General features: G+C 35.9%; 1 protein-coding gene across 1 annotated transcript in view; it reads right to left on the bottom strand.

The window, feature by feature from the left end:
- Nucleotides 1–14,407: 14,407 nt before the first annotated feature.
- LOC107572588 (ectonucleotide pyrophosphatase/phosphodiesterase family member 2-like) overlaps nucleotides 14,408–19,362 on the bottom strand; it is a 32,176-nt gene continuing 27,221 nt past the window's right edge. The window contains exon 21 of the mRNA XM_016259012.1: nucleotides 14,408–15,514. Coding sequence (XP_016114498.1) covers nucleotides 15,344–15,514 — 171 coding nt within the window. The 3' untranslated portion in view covers nucleotides 14,408–15,343. The remainder of the gene's footprint in view (nucleotides 15,515–19,362) is intronic.

Below are 19,362 nucleotides of genomic sequence, written 5' to 3'. Positions count from 1 at the left end.
ACTCTCTACTTGTTCTGTCTCAGGCAAGTGGTCTGTCCATGTTTCTGCTCCGCCATGGCTTACTGCTCTGCCGTCATCACCCGGCCACCCTGCTCTGCCTGCACCGCCATGGCTGCCCGTTCTGCCTGCTCCGCCATGGCTGCCCGTTCTGCCTGCTCCGCCATGGCTCCCCGCTCTGCCTGCACCGCCATAGCTCCCCACTCTGCCTGCACCGCCATGGCTCCCTGATCTGCCTGCACCGCAATGGCTGCCCGATCTGCCTGCTCCGCCATGGCTGCCCGATCTGCCTGTTCCTCTTCATGGGCCTGGCCCTCCATCCCTCCCCTTGTTCCGCCTTTGCTCTACCACCCTCCTGGACTTGTTGGGTTTTGTTTGTGTTTGTTTGGGCGTCTGGAGCCGCCCTTAGAGGGGGGATATGTAATGTGGGGTTTGGGTTTTGTTTCTTGTTCATGTTTTCATGTCTTTTATTTTGTAATTGTTTCCTGCTGTTAGTGTCATGCTTCCCTTGCCCTCATGTATCTCTGCCTTGTGTATGTGTCATGTTCTGATTGGTTGTCTTTAGTCATGTGTCTTGTTTCCCATTGGTTTGTTCTTGTCATGTGACTCTCTTGTTTGCTATAAGTAGCCATCATGTTACCATTGTCTCTCGTCGTGTATTGATGTTGTAACCCGCTGTCGGTGAGTCTAGTCTGTTTATGCCTCGTCAAGTCTGTTCAAGTCAAGTCTGTTCAAGTCAAGTCTGTTCATGTCAAGTCTGTTCATGTCAAGTCAAGTCTCGGATTATTGTTTGGATGTTTGGATCACCTGTAAATAAACTGCACTTGGGTTCTTCACTTCAACTCGCCTTCAGTGGACTAAATTGTTACACTACATCACAATGAATATCTTCCCTTGCAATGCAACGTGGAATTGGAGTCAATAATACATTTTGAGCAACATGACATTAGCAGCTGATAATGTAGGAAACCGCAGATAAATACACATAATCAATTGCATGAATGTACCAAAGCAATCGCAACTTGTTCAAAAGAATGAGAAACTGCTTTTATAATGTGCACAATTGACTAGATGATGTGGAGGTTGAACAAGTAGTTTTGAGAATTTCATTTCTGATCTGAGAAATGCACCAAAGAGACTGAGAAAAACTGTAATGTTATGTTAGAATCATTATTATACTCATACCTTTTGCTATTTTAATATTTTGAATTGTTTTTAGCTTAGTTTTTTTTTTCATTTAAATGTTTAGTTTTGAAATGTTGTTGTATGTATTTGTCATTTTTATTTAATTTATTTGATTTTCTTAAATTTCAGTTTAAGAAAGGGCGAGGGCGGTGACTGTAACATCGAGCGTATTTTGCAGTATTAAACACGTATTTATACCGATTTACAGTTTCCGGTTTGAACGACATGTTTCCTGGAAACGGTGTGCAACGGGGTTAGAGATGCGTTTTCTCTTGTTTGGTGGGTGTGTCAAACATATCAGCCCAATCAGCAGTAACATGTATGTAAACCACGCCGTATTAAAGAGACAGCTCGCACAAATATATTCCAAATATATTCACAAGAGCAAGTATATTGTTTGCACATGTTTATTTACATTAAAGGCAAAATAACTGAAATAATAAGAGCACAAGTATAGATCTGGAACTTCTTTAAGTCTAAATATCATTTAGTAATTGCAATATCTTCTGCTCCATATCCTTTCTTTTGGAAGGTGTGCTAGACACTGATTAATGTAACAAAAATACTATTATTTTGCTATTGTATTATGGAGTGACACTTTCATAAACTTTTCTATACTCCTCTGATTATATAATGATAAATATTACAATATCATAGCACAACAACAGTGCTCAGCAATAACGATAAGCCTAATACTCAGATACACGCCATACAGATCATAACACAGTCTCGGAGGTAAGAAGTGGATTATCCTTCACCTGAAATGTTTGTCTTTTCATCCTGAAATACGAGGCAAATGTTGGATCACAATAATTAGGAACCACAGTTTGCACAAACCCCTTCACTGGATTGGGATGTTCTCTTTTATTCTGGAGGGCAAGGGCGGTGACTGTAACATCGAGCGTATTTTGCAGTATTAAACACGTATTTATACCGATTTCATCAGGCTCCGAAAATTCTTCAAAAAGAATACAAAGAATGGCCTTCTCAGCTGCCGCAGCTGCAACTCTTGCGTCATCAGAACAGTGTGTTCAACGCACCACCGTTTCCGTTTAAAACACGTTTTGCACCGTTTTTGTTGTGGCTGAACGCAGCTCTGATCAGTGATTTGCACAGCATTCATTTCTCCGTAACTTTAGAGACAAAACACCTATAATTACTAGGAAAGTGAGAATCTCCACTTTTCAAAATAGGAACAATAACCGATGACTTCCAAGTAAATGCTGAACAGCAAGCTGCCAAAGGCTTGAATGGAAAGGAAACATGTTTTTATTGTGCATTCATGTGTTTATCCAACACTGCATTCATCTGAAGCGTTTCCTGAGGATCGGTCATGTGTTTCTACAGGAACACGGATCTGAAACGCATTCAGAAATCATGCCAATGTTTGCAATTCCTCTTCAGAGAAGTGCAAATCACTTCCTGCGCACGCCAGTCACTCCATTGTGAGGTGTTCTAATACAAATAATGGCCACCTAGAAAACCGTGAGTGTTCCTTGAAAGAGCTTTTAAAAAGCGTTTCGTCGTTTTACTGGAAAAGCCAGATGGGTTTCTTTTTGTTACTGGATTCACTGGAATAATGAGACTCAGAGGAACGGCTGTTTGTGTACATCTGTTTCTGCATCACGTGCAGGTCAAGTTAAAGTCAGACAGGTCTAAAGAATGTATACTAGATACCATAAAATTAACTAGCCATAAAACAAAACTGCTTCTGTAAAAGAAAGGGTTTTGATTAGTGAGTCACAGACGTGAAACCCAAACACTTAATAACTAATTTCATAGAAACAGAAATCACTACATATTCACTCATGTAATAAATCAAAGCAATAAGTGACATTAATCTCAAATGAATGTTTAGACAGTGCCATCTGAAACTACTGCTATAGTCTTGTTCTCCAGTACAAATATTTAGCACAAATCCAGTACTAAACCTGCCAAAAACCACGATGCATTAACCTTAAAAGCAAAATGATTGAGAAATGTTTTATTTTTATTTAAAAGAAGAAATCTTTTGTAACGCTTTGAAAGAAACAAGAGTTACATAATCAGAATACTTTTTTCAAGTAACTAGTAAAGTAACACATTACTTTTAAACATACAAGAAAATATCTTTTCAAATAAGTAACAGCAGTTACTTTGTTTCCGTGTGTTGAGTGACAGCTCTGGTGTTGCCACGGTGACAGAAATCAGGAGTCAGTGCAGAGCGTTGTGTGAGAACATGATCTTACTGTAGCTCTAGTCTAAATATCAATAATGTGTATATCATGTGTATCACTAAATATTAATATCATGTGTTTACTCAAAAACAGATTCATCGTTCCTCAAAATCAATACGAACAGTGAAGCCTAAACCAGTGAACCTGTATTGATTACATGCTAAATACCACAAATATCCTTTATGTATTTAATTAATTAATAATTTAATTATATTTAGTGCTGTCAAATGATTAATCACGATTAATCACATGAGGTGGAGGTTGAACAAGTAGTTTTGAGAATTTCATTTCTGATCTGAGAAATGCACCAAAGAGACTGAGAAAAACTGTAATGTTATGTTAGAATCATTATTATACTCATACCTTTTGCTATTTTAATATTTTGAATTGTTTTTAGCTTAGTTTTTTTTTTCATTTAAATGTTTAGTTTTGAAATGTTGTTGTATGTATTTGTCATTTTTATTTAATTTATTTGATTTTCTTAAATTTCAGTTTAAGAAAGGGCGAGGGCGGTGACTGTAACATCGAGCGTATTTTGCAGTATTAAACACGTATTTATACCGATTTACAGTTTCCGGTTTGAACGACATGTTTCCTGGAAACGGTGTGCAACGGGGTTAGAGATGCGTTTTCTCTTGTTTGGTGGGTGTGTCAAACATATCAGCCCAATCAGCAGTAACATGTATGTAAACCACGCCGTATTAAAGAGACAGCTCGCACAAATATATTCCAAATATATTCACAAGAGCAAGTATATTGTTTGCACATGTTTATTTACATTAAAGGCAAAATAACTGAAATAATAAGAGCACAAGTATAGATCTGGAACTTCTTTAAGTCTAAATATCATTTAGTAATTGCAATATCTTCTGCTCCATATCCTTTCTTTTGGAAGGTGTGCTAGACACTGATTAATGTAACAAAAATACTATTATTTTGCTATTGTATTATGGAGTGACACTTTCATAAACTTTTCTATACTCCTCTGATTATATAATGATAAATATTACAATATCATAGCACAACAACAGTGCTCAGCAATAACGATAAGCCTAATACTCAGATACACGCCATACAGATCATAACACAGTCTCGGAGGTAAGAAGTGGATTATCCTTCACCTGAAATGTTTGTCTTTTCATCCTGAAATACGAGGCAAATGTTGGATCACAATAATTAGGAACCACAGTTTGCACAAACCCCTTCACTGGATTGGGATGTTCTCTTTTATTCTGGAGGGCAAGGGCGGTGACTGTAACATCGAGCGTATTTTGCAGTATTAAACACGTATTTATACCGATTTCATCAGGCTCCGAAAATTCTTCAAAAAGAATACAAAGAATGGCCTTCTCAGCTGCCGCAGCTGCAACTCTTGCGTCATCAGAACAGTGTGTTCAACGCACCACCGTTTCCGTTTAAAACACGTTTTGCACCGTTTTTGTTGTGGCTGAACGCAGCTCTGATCAGTGATTTGCACAGCATTCATTTCTCCGTAACTTTAGAGACAAAACACCTATAATTACTAGGAAAGTGAGAATCTCCACTTTTCAAAATAGGAACAATAACCGATGACTTCCAAGTAAATGCTGAACAGCAAGCTGCCAAAGGCTTGAATGGAAAGGAAACATGTTTTTATTGTGCATTCATGTGTTTATCCAACACTGCATTCATCTGAAGCGTTTCCTGAGGATCGGTCATGTGTTTCTACAGGAACACGGATCTGAAACGCATTCAGAAATCATGCCAATGTTTGCAATTCCTCTTCAGAGAAGTGCAAATCACTTCCTGCGCACGCCAGTCACTCCATTGTGAGGTGTTCTAATACAAATAATGGCCACCTAGAAAACCGTGAGTGTTCCTTGAAAGAGCTTTTAAAAAGCGTTTCGTCGTTTTACTGGAAAAGCCAGATGGGTTTCTTTTTGTTACTGGATTCACTGGAATAATGAGACTCAGAGGAACGGCTGTTTGTGTACATCTGTTTCTGCATCACGTGCAGGTCAAGTTAAAGTCAGACAGGTCTAAAGAATGTATACTAGATACCATAAAATTAACTAGCCATAAAACAAAACTGCTTCTGTAAAAGAAAGGGTTTTGATTAGTGAGTCACAGACGTGAAACCCAAACACTTAATAACTAATTTCATAGAAACAGAAATCACTACATATTCACTCATGTAATAAATCAAAGCAATAAGTGACATTAATCTCAAATGAATGTTTAGACAGTGCCATCTGAAACTACTGCTATAGTCTTGTTCTCCAGTACAAATATTTAGCACAAATCCAGTACTAAACCTGCCAAAAACCACGATGCATTAACCTTAAAAGCAAAATGATTGAGAAATGTTTTATTTTTATTTAAAAGAAGAAATCTTTTGTAACGCTTTGAAAGAAACAAGAGTTACATAATCAGAATACTTTTTTCAAGTAACTAGTAAAGTAACACATTACTTTTAAACATACAAGAAAATATCTTTTCAAATAAGTAACAGCAGTTACTTTGTTTCCGTGTGTTGAGTGACAGCTCTGGTGTTGCCACGGTGACAGAAATCAGGAGTCAGTGCAGAGCGTTGTGTGAGAACATGATCTTACTGTAGCTCTAGACTAAATATCAATAATGTGTATATCATGTGTATCACTAAATATTAATATCATGTGTTTACTCAAAAACAGATTCATCGTTCCTCAAAATCAATACGAACAGTGAAGCCTAAACCAGTGAACCTGTATTGATTACATGCTAAATACCACAAATATCCTTTATGTATTTAATTAATTAATAATTTAATTATATTTAGTGCTGTCAAATGATTAATCACGATTAATCACATCCAAAATAAAGTTTTTGTTTACATGTGTGTACTGTGTATATTTATGTATATATAAATACACACAAACATACAGTACATATTTAGAAAATATTAAATATTAAATATTTATATGCATATAATTTATTATATAAATATATTTAATATATAAACATAACATATTTTTCTGAAATATAAACATGCAGGTGTGTTTATTTATATATACATAATAAATATGCACAGTACACGTAAACAAAAACATTATTTTGGATGCGATTAATCGTCTGACAGCACTAATTATTTTATTAACCAATGACTTTGCTGCTGACCTTCGATGATCCAATTCAACCATACTAGTAAACAAAAATCACTTTACATAACTACCCTACTGAGAGCGGTAATCTAACTATACATATATTATAAATATGTGACTATATATACATAATGTAAGAGAAACTACAAGTATTTTTACATAAATACTGTGCATGATATTGTAAGAGGTACAGTATTTCAGGGCATTTGTAGTGTATGTGCAAGTAAACATCTGTGTTATTGAGTCTTTATAAAAGTGTCTGGTGCATATAGAGAGAAAAGAGCATGTTACTAGTATACTGTAAAAAATAAATCTGTAAAATAACAGAAAAAGCTCATTATACACGGACAATATCTATTAATTTGGCTATTGCTACAAATATCCCCCAGCGACTCAACACTGCTTCTGTGCTCCAGAGTCACATATTACAGAAATCCTTACTTGAAATAAATTAAATACTAACTGGAATAAATCATAAAATATATATTTTAAAAACATTTTAAGCTAGTTTCGAAGGCAACATTTAACTTAATGTACTAAAATAGTTTTTTTTTTTAAATCTTTTTTTATTTCTCCTCTTTCCTACTACTTGTTTCACTTCTGTTTCAGTTTTTCATAACCATTTCTTACTATGTGCCAGTAAGTTGTTGTTATTTTAGCGTGTGTGTTTGGCTCAGTGTTATTTTTTAAGGATTACTGATAAACTAATGTAGTTTGATTTGTATTAGTATTTTAGTTTTAGTTACAGTTGTAGTAATGTTGTCATTTTATTAGTTTTTTATTATGTCTATATAGGTTTTTTATTAAGTTTTAGTTTTATTTAATTTGAGTTATTTCAGTACCTCAACATACAAAATGGAAATGAAATAATATATATATATATTGAATGTATTTATATATATGTACATGTAGTATATGTGTGTGGCTGTACATACACATATGTAGTTGTTTGGCTTAGTGTTATGTTAGAATCATTATTATACTCATACCTTTTGTTCTTTAATATTTTGAATTGTTTTTAGCTTTATTTTTCTGTTTTCATTTAAATGTTTAGTTTTGAAATGTTGTTGTATGCATTTGTCATTTTTATTTCATTTATTTCATTTTCTTAAATGCATGTATATATAGTATTTATAGAGTTTTAGCTTTTAGTTTTAATTACTTTTCTTATTTGTAAGTCGCTTTGGATAAAAGAGTCTGCTAAATGACTAAAAGTAAAAGTAAAGTAAAATAAAACTGAAATAAAAATGATTAAAAACTATATAGATGTGATTAAAAACTGCAAAAACTAATTAAAAAAAAGACAAAAACACAACAAAATTACTAAAACTAAAACTAAAATATAAAAATAAAATATTTGAATGATTATATTTTCTGCTTTCACATCAATTTGAACAAAAAAAAATCAACAAAAACTATAATCGGTTCCAAAGAGAAATACAAAACCTGTGCGGATTAAAAGAAAACGTGGGCGAAAAGATTGAATCCCATGCAGATTTGGTGATAATAAAGCATAATGAGAGATTTATCAGCCATGATTTGTAGGCTGGACATTTTTGACTGGAAATGCCTGGAAGTGGAACAAAGTGGTGAAAATAATCCAAAAAAGAAAGCACAACAATTATCCCAATTTCATGGGAAAGTTTTCATAGCGTTTGTGAGTAAAGCCAGTGCGTCTTAGTCTAGTGCAATAACATAATCTAGCATTTCCAGGAAAAAGAAAATCCTCTGCGGGTCTAAATGAAGGTGAAAGTAACGGAAGAGGCTTGGCTGTCTCTGGGTTTCTTGGTCACATGTGATTCTCTCTAAATAACCAGCAGACACAGAATGAAGGCTTTGACTGACCTCAGGCTCCCTGCACCGCATTCTCTGCGAACCCATCTGTCCACAAATAAACATTTACTCTGCATGAAGTTACTCCTGAGACACCTTCACAGGAAGAGGAACACACACACACACATGTTGGTTTTTATGGTTTATGGGGACTCTCCATAGGCGTAATGGTTTTTATACTGTACAGACCGTATATTCTATTGTCCTACACCAACCCTACCCCTAAACCTACCCCTCACAGGAGACTTTCTGCATTTTTAGATTTTCAAAAAAACTCATTCTAAATGATTTATAAGCCTTTTATCTCTCTCTCACACTCACGCACACACACACACACACACACACATGGAAATTTATTTTTGCATTAAGATACAGGCAAAAAACTCACTCTAGACTCTATACTCTGCCATTCAAAAATCAAAAATACAGTAACAACTGAAATATTATCACAATGTAAAACAGCTGTTTTCTGTGTGAATCTCTGTTAAACTGTAATGTATTTCTGTGATGCGCAGCTGTATTTTCAGCATCATTCCTCCAGTCTTCAGTGTCACATGATCTTCAGAAATCAGTATAATATGCTGATCTGCTGCTCGAGAAACATTTCTGATTATTATCAATGCTGAAAACAGTCGTGCTGCACGATATTTCTGTGGAAACTGTGATGCATTTTATTTTTCATGCTTCACAGATGAATAGAAAGTTCAAAAGAACAGCATTGATTTAAAATCATTTGTAGCATTTTGTTGACAACAGATTTATAAGTGATTGGGGGAAGATAACTGGTAAATATTGCACTTTTCAAATGCACGTTAAAATGAGTTTGCAAACACCCACACACAGTCCGGTAAGGTCAGCTGTTTAGCAGGTGACCTACAGAGAATGTCAAAGAATTTCTGCTGAACTTTATCAGCCTTGGTCTGAGTAATCATGACTTTCAGTTTTCAACATCATGTACTCTCACCGTTAACTAAACACTGACATGCATCTGATAAATCCACTCCAGCCTTTCAGAGGCACTTCTTGATTTTCCACACACTAAACTTCCCCTTTCAGCAGGACAATCAGCAGGTGATCAGAGGAGAAACACCGAAGTCATGGGGTTGCTTCCCAGGGAACTGAAATGATGTGCTAATCAGTGTAAATGTCAATAAGCCGGTCTCACTGACCAGATGGTTTACATTGAAGCACTTGGCAGAGGCTTTCATTCAAAGCGACTTGCATTGCACATTTTCCCCGGGAATCACACCCATGATTTGGGTGTTGCAACCAGATGATCTATTTTTCATCTACAGGAATGCCTGTAATAACAGTCAGCAGTTCACTGCAGCATGTGGACTTCCACAGAAATCTATATCACAAAAGACTGTTGATAAAGAGGTTTATCGGGGGTTCGAGTTTGGCACATGTCATGCAGCAAAAATAGAGGAAACTATTTCTGAACTTCTGCACACAACACATGTGTGATGTGAATGAACGAAACTTGCTGTCATGACAACAGATGTGTGTGTGTGTGTTTCAGGAACTCAACACTTATCAGGAACACACTCAACTTCAGAGATTCAGACACGCACTGATGTCACTTCCACTCTGAAAACACACACACACACACACACACACACACACACTGCACATACAACAGGGATGCAAAAATATCAGCTTTAAAACATAAGTACATTTTTGCATTAAGATAGTCAAAAAACTCACTCTAGACACTCTATACTCTGCCATTCAAAAATCAAAAATACAGTAACAACTGAAATATTATTAGAATGTAAAACAGCTGTTTTCTATGTGAATCTCTGTTAAACTGTAATGTATTTCTGTGATGCGCAGCTGTATTTTCAGCATCATTCCTCCAGTCTTCAGTGTCACATGATCTTCAGAAATCAGTATAATATGCTGATCTGCTGCTCGAGAAACATTTCTGATTATTATCAATGCTGAAAACAGTCGTGCTGCACGATATTTCTGTGGAAACTGTGATGCATTTTATTTTTCATGCTTCACAGATGAATAGAAAGTTCAAAAGAACAGCATTGATTTAAAATCATTTGTAGCATTTTGTTGACAACAGATTTATAAGTGATTGGGGGAAGATAACTGGTAAATATTGCACTTTTCAAATGCACGTTAAAATGAGTTTGCAAACACCCACACACAGTCCGGTAAGGTCAGCTGTTTAGCAGGTGACCTACAGAGAATGTCAAAGAATTTCTGCTGAACTTTATCTGCTTTTAACTTTACTTTAACACCCACACAAACGCACGCACACACACACAAGCACGCACGCACGCACGCACACACACACACACACACAAGCACGCACGCACACACACACACACACACACACACACACACACACACACACACACACACGCACGCACGCACACACACACACCCACACACACACAAGCACGCACGCACACACACACACCCACACAAACACACACCCACACAAACGCACGCACACACACACAAGTAATATTGATGAACAGTTACTTGTTCTTTAAGCTGTCAGGAACAATGTGTTTAAAGCAAATGTCTAAGTGAATCCTATCATTATGGAAATGGACTAAAACCTTTTTTACTAACAATATTTCCAAGACAATAACATACATCTTAATGACTTTAATATCTTCAGCTATATACCTTAATGAAATAATGTTCATCGTATTTCAATCTTTCAGTTCAGTTAGACATTTGTTATATCACAGTGTTACACACACACACACACACACACACACACACACACACACACACACACACACACACACGATATATGATCCGGTCACATGTTAAGTCATGTTTGAGTTTGTTCTGTGAGCTGATAAACTAAATCCAATGTTTGAAATCAGGTAGATATAACCCATTCCAACTACTATTAATAATAAAACAATAATTAATATTAATAACAGCAATAATAAAACTAATACTAATACAAATTATAACAGTAATACTAATAATACTACTAATAACACCATTGCAAATAACAGTACTAAAAATAAAGTTGATACTAACACTAATAGGAATACTAATAATAAAACCAATATTAAAATTAAAACTATGCTACGAATAATACTAGTAATAATACTAATACAAAAAATAATAATAAAACTAAGATTAATACTATTAATACTAATAATACTAGTAATATTAATATAAATAATAATACTAAAAATAAAATTGATATTACTTTTATTGTGATACTACTACTACTAATATGAACAATACAATGAGTACTACTAGTAATAATACTAATACTATAATTGATACTATTACCACTAATAATACTAATAATAAGATTAATACTAAAAAACAATACTCTTAATAATATGAATAATAACAATAATACTAACAATACTAATACTAAAAATAAAACAAACACTAGTTATACTACTACTATTAATATTAGTAATCAATTTAATTTCTATAGCACTTTTCCAGAGTTTAAAGCCGTAAACAAACACATCAACTACATTAAACACAACCACACGATTTCTACATGAATCTGACTCAAGCTAAAGTCAGTGTGTGGTCAGAGATGAATAAACAGTGCTCAAACTCAAACAGACACCGTCTGATGCTATCTCCACTATCCAGCGAATGCAGGATATTTACTTGAGATGAAAAGCAGTGCGTTAAAGACGATACTCCTCACCTGATCACTGAACTCTGTTTACACTATCAGGAATGAATCTGACGCACCACACACTCCATAACACCATGTGATGTGTGTGTGAGCTAAACTGACCCGGCTATCTATCTCGAACTCCTGTTTATGGCCACATCAGATCCCGAGGTCAGAGGTCAAAGGTCAGCACAGGACACCAGGGTCTCAGATGCGTGTGTGTGTGTGTGTTTTTACCGGTTGTCACTCGTTTTTTTTTTTTTTCATTTAAAGGTGGCTACTTTTACTTTAACTCGAGTACGATCACTGAACTCTGTTTACACTATCAGGAATGAATCTGACGCACCACACACTCCATAACACCATGTGATGTGTGTGTGAGCTAAACTGACCCGGCTATCTATCTCGAACTCCTGTTTATGGCCACATCAGATCCCGAGGTCAGAGGTCAAAGGTCAGCACAGGACACCAGGGTCTCAGATGCGTGTGTGTGTGTGTGTGTGTGTTTACCGGTTGTCACTGGTACCAACCTTGGCAGTAATAATGTACTCCGCTACATTTACTTGACTTTAAGAGTAGATTTAAAGGTGGCTACTTTTACTTTAACTCGAGTACATTGCTAACGGAAACTTTACTTTTACTTCGTTCCTCTCGTTACTTAATTTTAATGCAATACAGTTTATTCCAAGCGCGCTGTCTCTTTTGTGTGTGGCGTGAGTGATGCTCAATTCACAAATGAATCGATTCTGTTCCAAGGCCTTAATCAAACAAGCTGGCAAAATGGTCTGAATTGGTTTGCGGATCAGTTTGAACCGTCTGGAGTTGTTTCTCATTCATAACAGAAAACTGAAGAACACAGTGAACATAAAGAGCGTTATGAAGTGAACCTACAGTCAACTGAAACCAAATCTGAAGATCCGTTGTAACTAGTAACATTGAGGATATTTTTACTCTTAGTGGTAACTATTAAGATTACCACTTTTAATTGAGTAACTACTTGCACTTTTTTATTAAAGACAGTTTTTGAAAACTCTACCCCTCCTCTGTTAAAGGGATTGATTCAGTGGTGTAGTGATTCACTCGTGATTGATTCAGTGGTGTAGTGATTCACTCAGGATTGACTCAGTGGTGTAGTGATTCACTCAGGATTGACTCAGTGGTGTAGTGATTCACTCAGGATTGATTCAGTGGTGTAGTGATTCACTCAGGATTGATTCAGTGGTGTAGTGATTCACTCAGGATTGATTCAGTGGTGTAGTGATTCACTCGTGAATGATTCAGTGGTGTAGTGATTCACACAGGATTGATTCAGTGGTGTAGTGATTCATTTGTACTTCACATGCTGAAGTCATGTTGTATATTCCAGTCTTTGCTCAGTAATATGATCTCATATGATCATAAGTGTGACCCTGGGGCACAAAAACAGTATTTGTAGCAAAAGCCAACAATACATTGTATGGGTCAAAATGATTGATTTCTCTTTTATGCCAAAAATCATTAGGATATTAAGTAAAGATCATGTTCCATGAAGATATTTAGTAAATGTCCTACTGTAAATATATCAAAACTTAATGTTTGATTAGTAATATGCATTGCTAAGAACTTCATTTGAACAACTTTAAAGATGATTTTCTCAATATTTAGATTTTTTTGCACCCTCAGATTCCAGATTTTCAAATAGTTGTATCTCAGCCAAATATTGTGCTATCCTAACAAACCATACATCAATGGAAAGATTATTTGTTATAAAAAATTGACCCTTGTGACTGATTTTGTGCTCCAGGGTCAGAAATGTGTGTGTGTTACCTGGCGGGACATTTGGCAGTGCTCATGTCGACACACTCATCCTGAACCCACTCTGTGTTTCCTGCATTACACACACACACACACACACACACACACACACACACGTATGTGAACAGCAACGTGACACAAACCATGTTTTATTGACAGTTCAGGAATTTATTGATGGAACGAAATCATTAACGACACTCATTAGTAAGACAGAGCATCACTCGCTCAGGTCATGAGTCACATGTGTTTTCTCACACTTTTCACACGCTAAAGACAAATCCAGAGTGAACAAAGAAACCAGCAGGACAACTGCTAAACACACACACACAGACACACACACTTAAGTGTTTAGTCTACGCTGCGTTCACCCACGTCATAATTATCGCAACCACTAAACAACAAGCTGGAAAGATCACATCCTCGCAATTATGGCTTTCTGTGGAAAGACAAGCGTAATCAATAGATAAAACACTGCCACTGAAAGACACTGCTAACGTTTCACAATAAACTATAATTTGATGACTGTTTATGCATTAACAAATATTAACTAACAATGAGCAATATTTTTCTTACAGTATTTCTTAATCTTTGTTTATGTTAGTTAATAAAAATACAACTGTTCATTGTTAGTTCATGTTAGCTCAGCTCCATTAAATAATATTAACAATAAAACTTATGATTTTTATAATGCATTCGGAAATGTCAAAGTTAATAATAACTACACTGCAAAAAAGACGTTCTTCCTCTGTGTTTCTGTCTTGTTTTCCAGGCCAAATATCTAAACATCCTTAAATCAAGACACATTTACTGGAGACTTAATATATTAAGTCCTGCATTTGTTTTTTTAAAGAAATCACAATTGAAACGATCACAATTTTTAATCTTAAAACTAAAAATTTGAGTTTAAGACTTGCATCTTATGCATTGAAAATGCATCTTATTTGATAAATGTTAAGATATTTGTATTGGAAAACAAAAACAATATGCAGGAAGAAAATCATATTTTGCAGTATGAGATTAATAGATGCTTTGGAAGTATTTTTCAGCGCTAGTTCATATTAGCTAATGTAGTTTACTAATATTAACAAATGCAACTTTAATGTTACAGAGTCGTTCTGCAAATGCATTATTATCAAATGTATCGTTTATTTGGCTCTGTAGTATAGCGACTAATATTAAACTATTGTATGTTCCTCGGTTTAGTTTTTAGATTAATCTTGCATTATGACATTATCAATAGACAATTATAGGAATCATTATACAAACCCCCCCCAAAAAAACTACGTTCTACTGCTCAAGCTGCTGCAATTTTAAATGTTTTTTTCATGACGTTGCACAAGTGTGAGTGTACAAATAAAACCGTTTACGAGTTTTTCAAGGATGTGAGTGCATTTCTCTGTGTGAGTCTGGTAATTGCGGTAATTGTGTCATGGTGTGAACATGGTGTGTCATGGACTGCGGTTGTTTGTTGTGAGCTGTGAGACAGTTTCATTATTAGCTTGAAGGTGAATAATAAATATGACACAGTGTATAAAACTATACAGTGGAAGTGTCGGGTGCGGTAAGTGTTACACGTCGTCCTCAAAGGTGCGCATGCGTGTTTTGAGCGCCAGCACACGCGTGTAGGGCAGCGCGGCGGAGCGGTAGAAGTCCAGGCCCGTGAGCAGCTCCACGTCTCGCACTCGAGCCGTGTGTAACTTCAGCAGATCCTCCACCCAGCGAGACTCGTCCTCCCGACTCTGCAGAAAAACACAGGGTTATTATTATTTCACTTGACCTCGTTTCATTTAAAATGCCACAAAACGCTTTCAGAAGCGGCTTTCCTGCCTGTGTTCATGTATTTCCTCTCGAAATATTAGAAATTAAACAAAAAAAGCAATAGAACTAAAAAATTAAATAAAAATAAACCCATCTCTTTTGATTAAAGTAAAAAATTGTCTCAGATTTCCCCCCTAAAATTCAAATATCAAATATTTTTTTATTAAAATACAAATATTCAAATTTATAAAGTCAAATTATCTAATTCAAATACCGAAAATATTCAAATTTAAGCAGTCAAATGATCACATTCAAATACTGAAAATCAAATTATCAAATTCAAATATTTAAATAAAATACTGAAAATCCAACACTTAAATTCAAATATTTAAATTCCAATGATCAAGGCACATATTCAAATGAAAATCCTGAAAATCAGAATTCACATACTTAAAATCAAATCAAATTCAAATAGGCCTACTGAAAATCAAATAGTCAAATATTCAAAGTCAAACAAGTATGAGTATTTTAAAACCAAATTCATATTACAACCCCAATTCCAGAGAAGTTGGGACGTTTTGCAAAATGAAATAAAATCAAGAATCTGTGATTTGTTAATTCTCTTTAACTATTATTTAATTGACAAAAGTACAAAAGAAAAGATTTCCAAAGCTTTCACTGACCAACGCAAATGTATTTTGTAAATATGAACACATTTTGTTTTTGACGGCTGCAACACACTCCAAAAAAGTTGGGACAGAGGCAAAATAAAAGTGAAAAGGTTATAGAATATCCACGTTAAACTGTTTTGAAACAGTTCAGAGTAAGCAGGTGAATTGGTAACAGGTCAAGATATCATGTTTGGGTATGACAGGAGCATCTCAGTCTTTGTAAGCGAAGCTGGATCACGGCTCATCACTTTGTGCCAAATTTCACGAGAGGAGTGTCAAACAAATCAAAAATCACATTTCTCAATGCAAAATCGCAAAGAATTTAGGTCTTTCACCAAGTACCATACATAATATTGTGAAAAGACTCAGGGAATCCAGAGAAATCACAGTACATGTAGGGCAAGGCAGGAAACCTCAGGTGAATGTGCTTGACCTTTGACCCCTCAGATGGCATTGCATAAGAAACCGTCATGCTGCGGTGTTGAATATAGCCACATGGGCTCAGGAGTACTTCAGAAAACCACAGTCTGTTGCTGCATCAAGAAATGCAACTTGAATCTCTGTTACTCGAGGAGAAAGCTATACATCAGTTCTATGCAGTGATGCCGCCGGGTTCTCCGGGCCAGAGCTCATCTCAGATAGTCAAAACGGAAAGTGTGCTGTACTCAGATGAGTCCACATTTCCACTTGTTTATGCGAAAAATGGATTTCGAGTTCTCAGTCCCAAAGACCAAAGGGAGCATCCAGACTTTCATCAGCGACAGAAGCAACAGCAAACGTCTGTCATGGTATGTGAGTGCAGCAGAGCAAAGAGCATGGGTGACTGGCATATGTGTGAAGGTACTATCAGTACCGCTGCTCCCTATACGCAGAGTACGCAGTTTGCGTAAGGCACCAACTCCAGGGGGGGCACCATCCCAGTTGCTCAAAAAACCCCCAAAAAAACGTGACGCGCCATTCCCGCATGAGCTCGCACCTTATGTTTGCGGCTGAACGCAAATAACCATAATTGATGGACAACTATACCCGTTAAAAGAAGTGTTAAAGTGAAGCCGTGCATCAATTTCAGGTACATTCATAATCCTGTGAAACCTTTTTGGCTGTTGATGTTAATAATGTCATAATAATTTCACCACCACCAACGCATCTAATATTCTCTCTGAGTTTCCATGTTCCCTTCTGAAAATTAGCCATGAATAAAACCAAAAATCATGGTTCTTGTAGCCATGGTAACCACAAATTAACCATGGTTTTGTTACTTCAAATAATAATTTACAAAGAAGTATTAAGATAATATTTTTGTGGTTATAAAAACAAACCTAAGCTAACAACAGCCTTTAAAATGACTTATATAAAACCAATGAGGCAATAATGATAGGCTAATTAATAATTATATGGTTTCATAGAATAACACCATTAAAATACATAATGCAATAGCCAACAAAATAAACAATTTATGTACATTACATGTAATTACAAATGCCTGTAAAGGGCACCAAAGGCCTGGTAATTGCTGCTGTTGTACTTACAGGATGATCAAATCCTTGTTTAATAGGCTGTTGACCAAACATTTCATTCAAATATCCACTTAATCTAATTTTTGGCAACCTTTTTGTTACAGATGACACAGCCTCTATAACTTCTTCAACAAAAAAAACGTGGACATCACAACCATTACAAAAATGAACCATGGTTTTATCGAAAAACTGCTTAATTTTCTTTTGCGTGATAGCCAACAAAATAAACAATTTATGTACATTACATGTAATTACAAATGCCTGTAAAGGGCACCAAAGGCCTGGTAATTGCTGCTGTTGTACTTACAGGATGATCAAATCCTTGTTTAATAGGCTGTTGACCAAACATTTCATTCAAATATCCACTTAATCTAATTTTTGGCAACCTTTTTGTTACAGATGACACAGCCTCTATAACTTCTTCAACAAAAAAAACGTGGACATCACAACCCTTACAAAAATGAACCATGGTTTTATCGAAAAACTGCTTAATTTTCTTTTGCGTATTTTCTGAATGCTTGAGACTATAAAATCAATCAGACATCTGTATTAATAAAATCATAGCCATAGGTAACTGTCTAGAGCTACAATTTTAATTGGTAATGAAGTCTAACTCCATCCGCCCCTCAGCACTGATTCACTGTCTGAACCGCAGACTTTAACAAACACTGCTCTTTCCAAACTGTACTTTTTCCACATTGTGTTAAGAATATAATTACACCTTTACTATCATTTACTCTGGTGAATCATAAAGCAGTGTCATTGTGGCTTAATTAACAGCTCACTCTGTGTGTTCTTGCATCAGACCAAGGCTGCACAATAGATCATGACATACTCATAGATCGATTACAAAACTATACAGGTATCCAAGGGCAGGCTTTAAGATGGTTTAGATCCTACCTGTCCGATCGCTACCACATTGTTCATTTAAATGGGGAGTCATCTCAATTATCACCAGTAAAATATGGAGTGCCACAAGGATCTGTCCTAGGTCCTCTTCAGACACACTCTCTCTGTTTAAATCTAGATTAAAGACACATCTCTTTGGCCAAGCATTCAAATAATTTATCGCATAGAGATGATGCAAACCCCTCAGACAACATACAAAACTACCAAATTTTGCTATAATGGACATCAACTTGAGATAGTCACCACTGATAAGCTATTACTAAATATAATGTAGAATCTTACATTTTCTGTAAAGCTGCTTTGGAACGACTTGCTTCTTGAAAAGCGCTGTGTGTGTGTGTGTGTGTTGTGGTCTGGTGTTATTTAGATTCTAAATGTCTCCATCTGCTGGTCAAACCTCAGACCTACATGATATAAATAAACTACACACATCATATTATTTACTAATAATGATTATGCACATTATTCATATGTATATGCACAGGCGAACATCTTACAAACACTTCACACATGTGTGTGTGCGTGAGTGTGTGTGTCTGTGTGTGAGTGAGTGTTTGCTTATGTGAGTGTGTGTCTGTGTATATGTGAGTGTGTGTGTGTGTGTGAGTGTGAGTGCGTGTGTATATGTGAGTGTGTGTGTGTTTGTGTGAGTGTATGTGTGTGTGTGTATGTGTTACTGACGTTGCAGCTCTTGCTGTGTGTGTGTCTGTGTGTGCGCGTGTGTGAGTGAGT

The sequence above is a fragment of the Sinocyclocheilus grahami genome, unplaced genomic scaffold, assembly GCF_001515645.1.
Source record: "Sinocyclocheilus grahami isolate Dianchi unplaced genomic scaffold, SAMN03320097.WGS_v1.1 scaffold1778.1, whole genome shotgun sequence".
Lineage (NCBI taxonomy): Eukaryota > Metazoa > Chordata > Actinopteri > Cypriniformes > Cyprinidae > Sinocyclocheilus > Sinocyclocheilus grahami.
The sequence above is the reverse complement of the archived record's forward strand: the minus strand, read 5'-3'. Positions and strand labels throughout refer to the sequence as shown.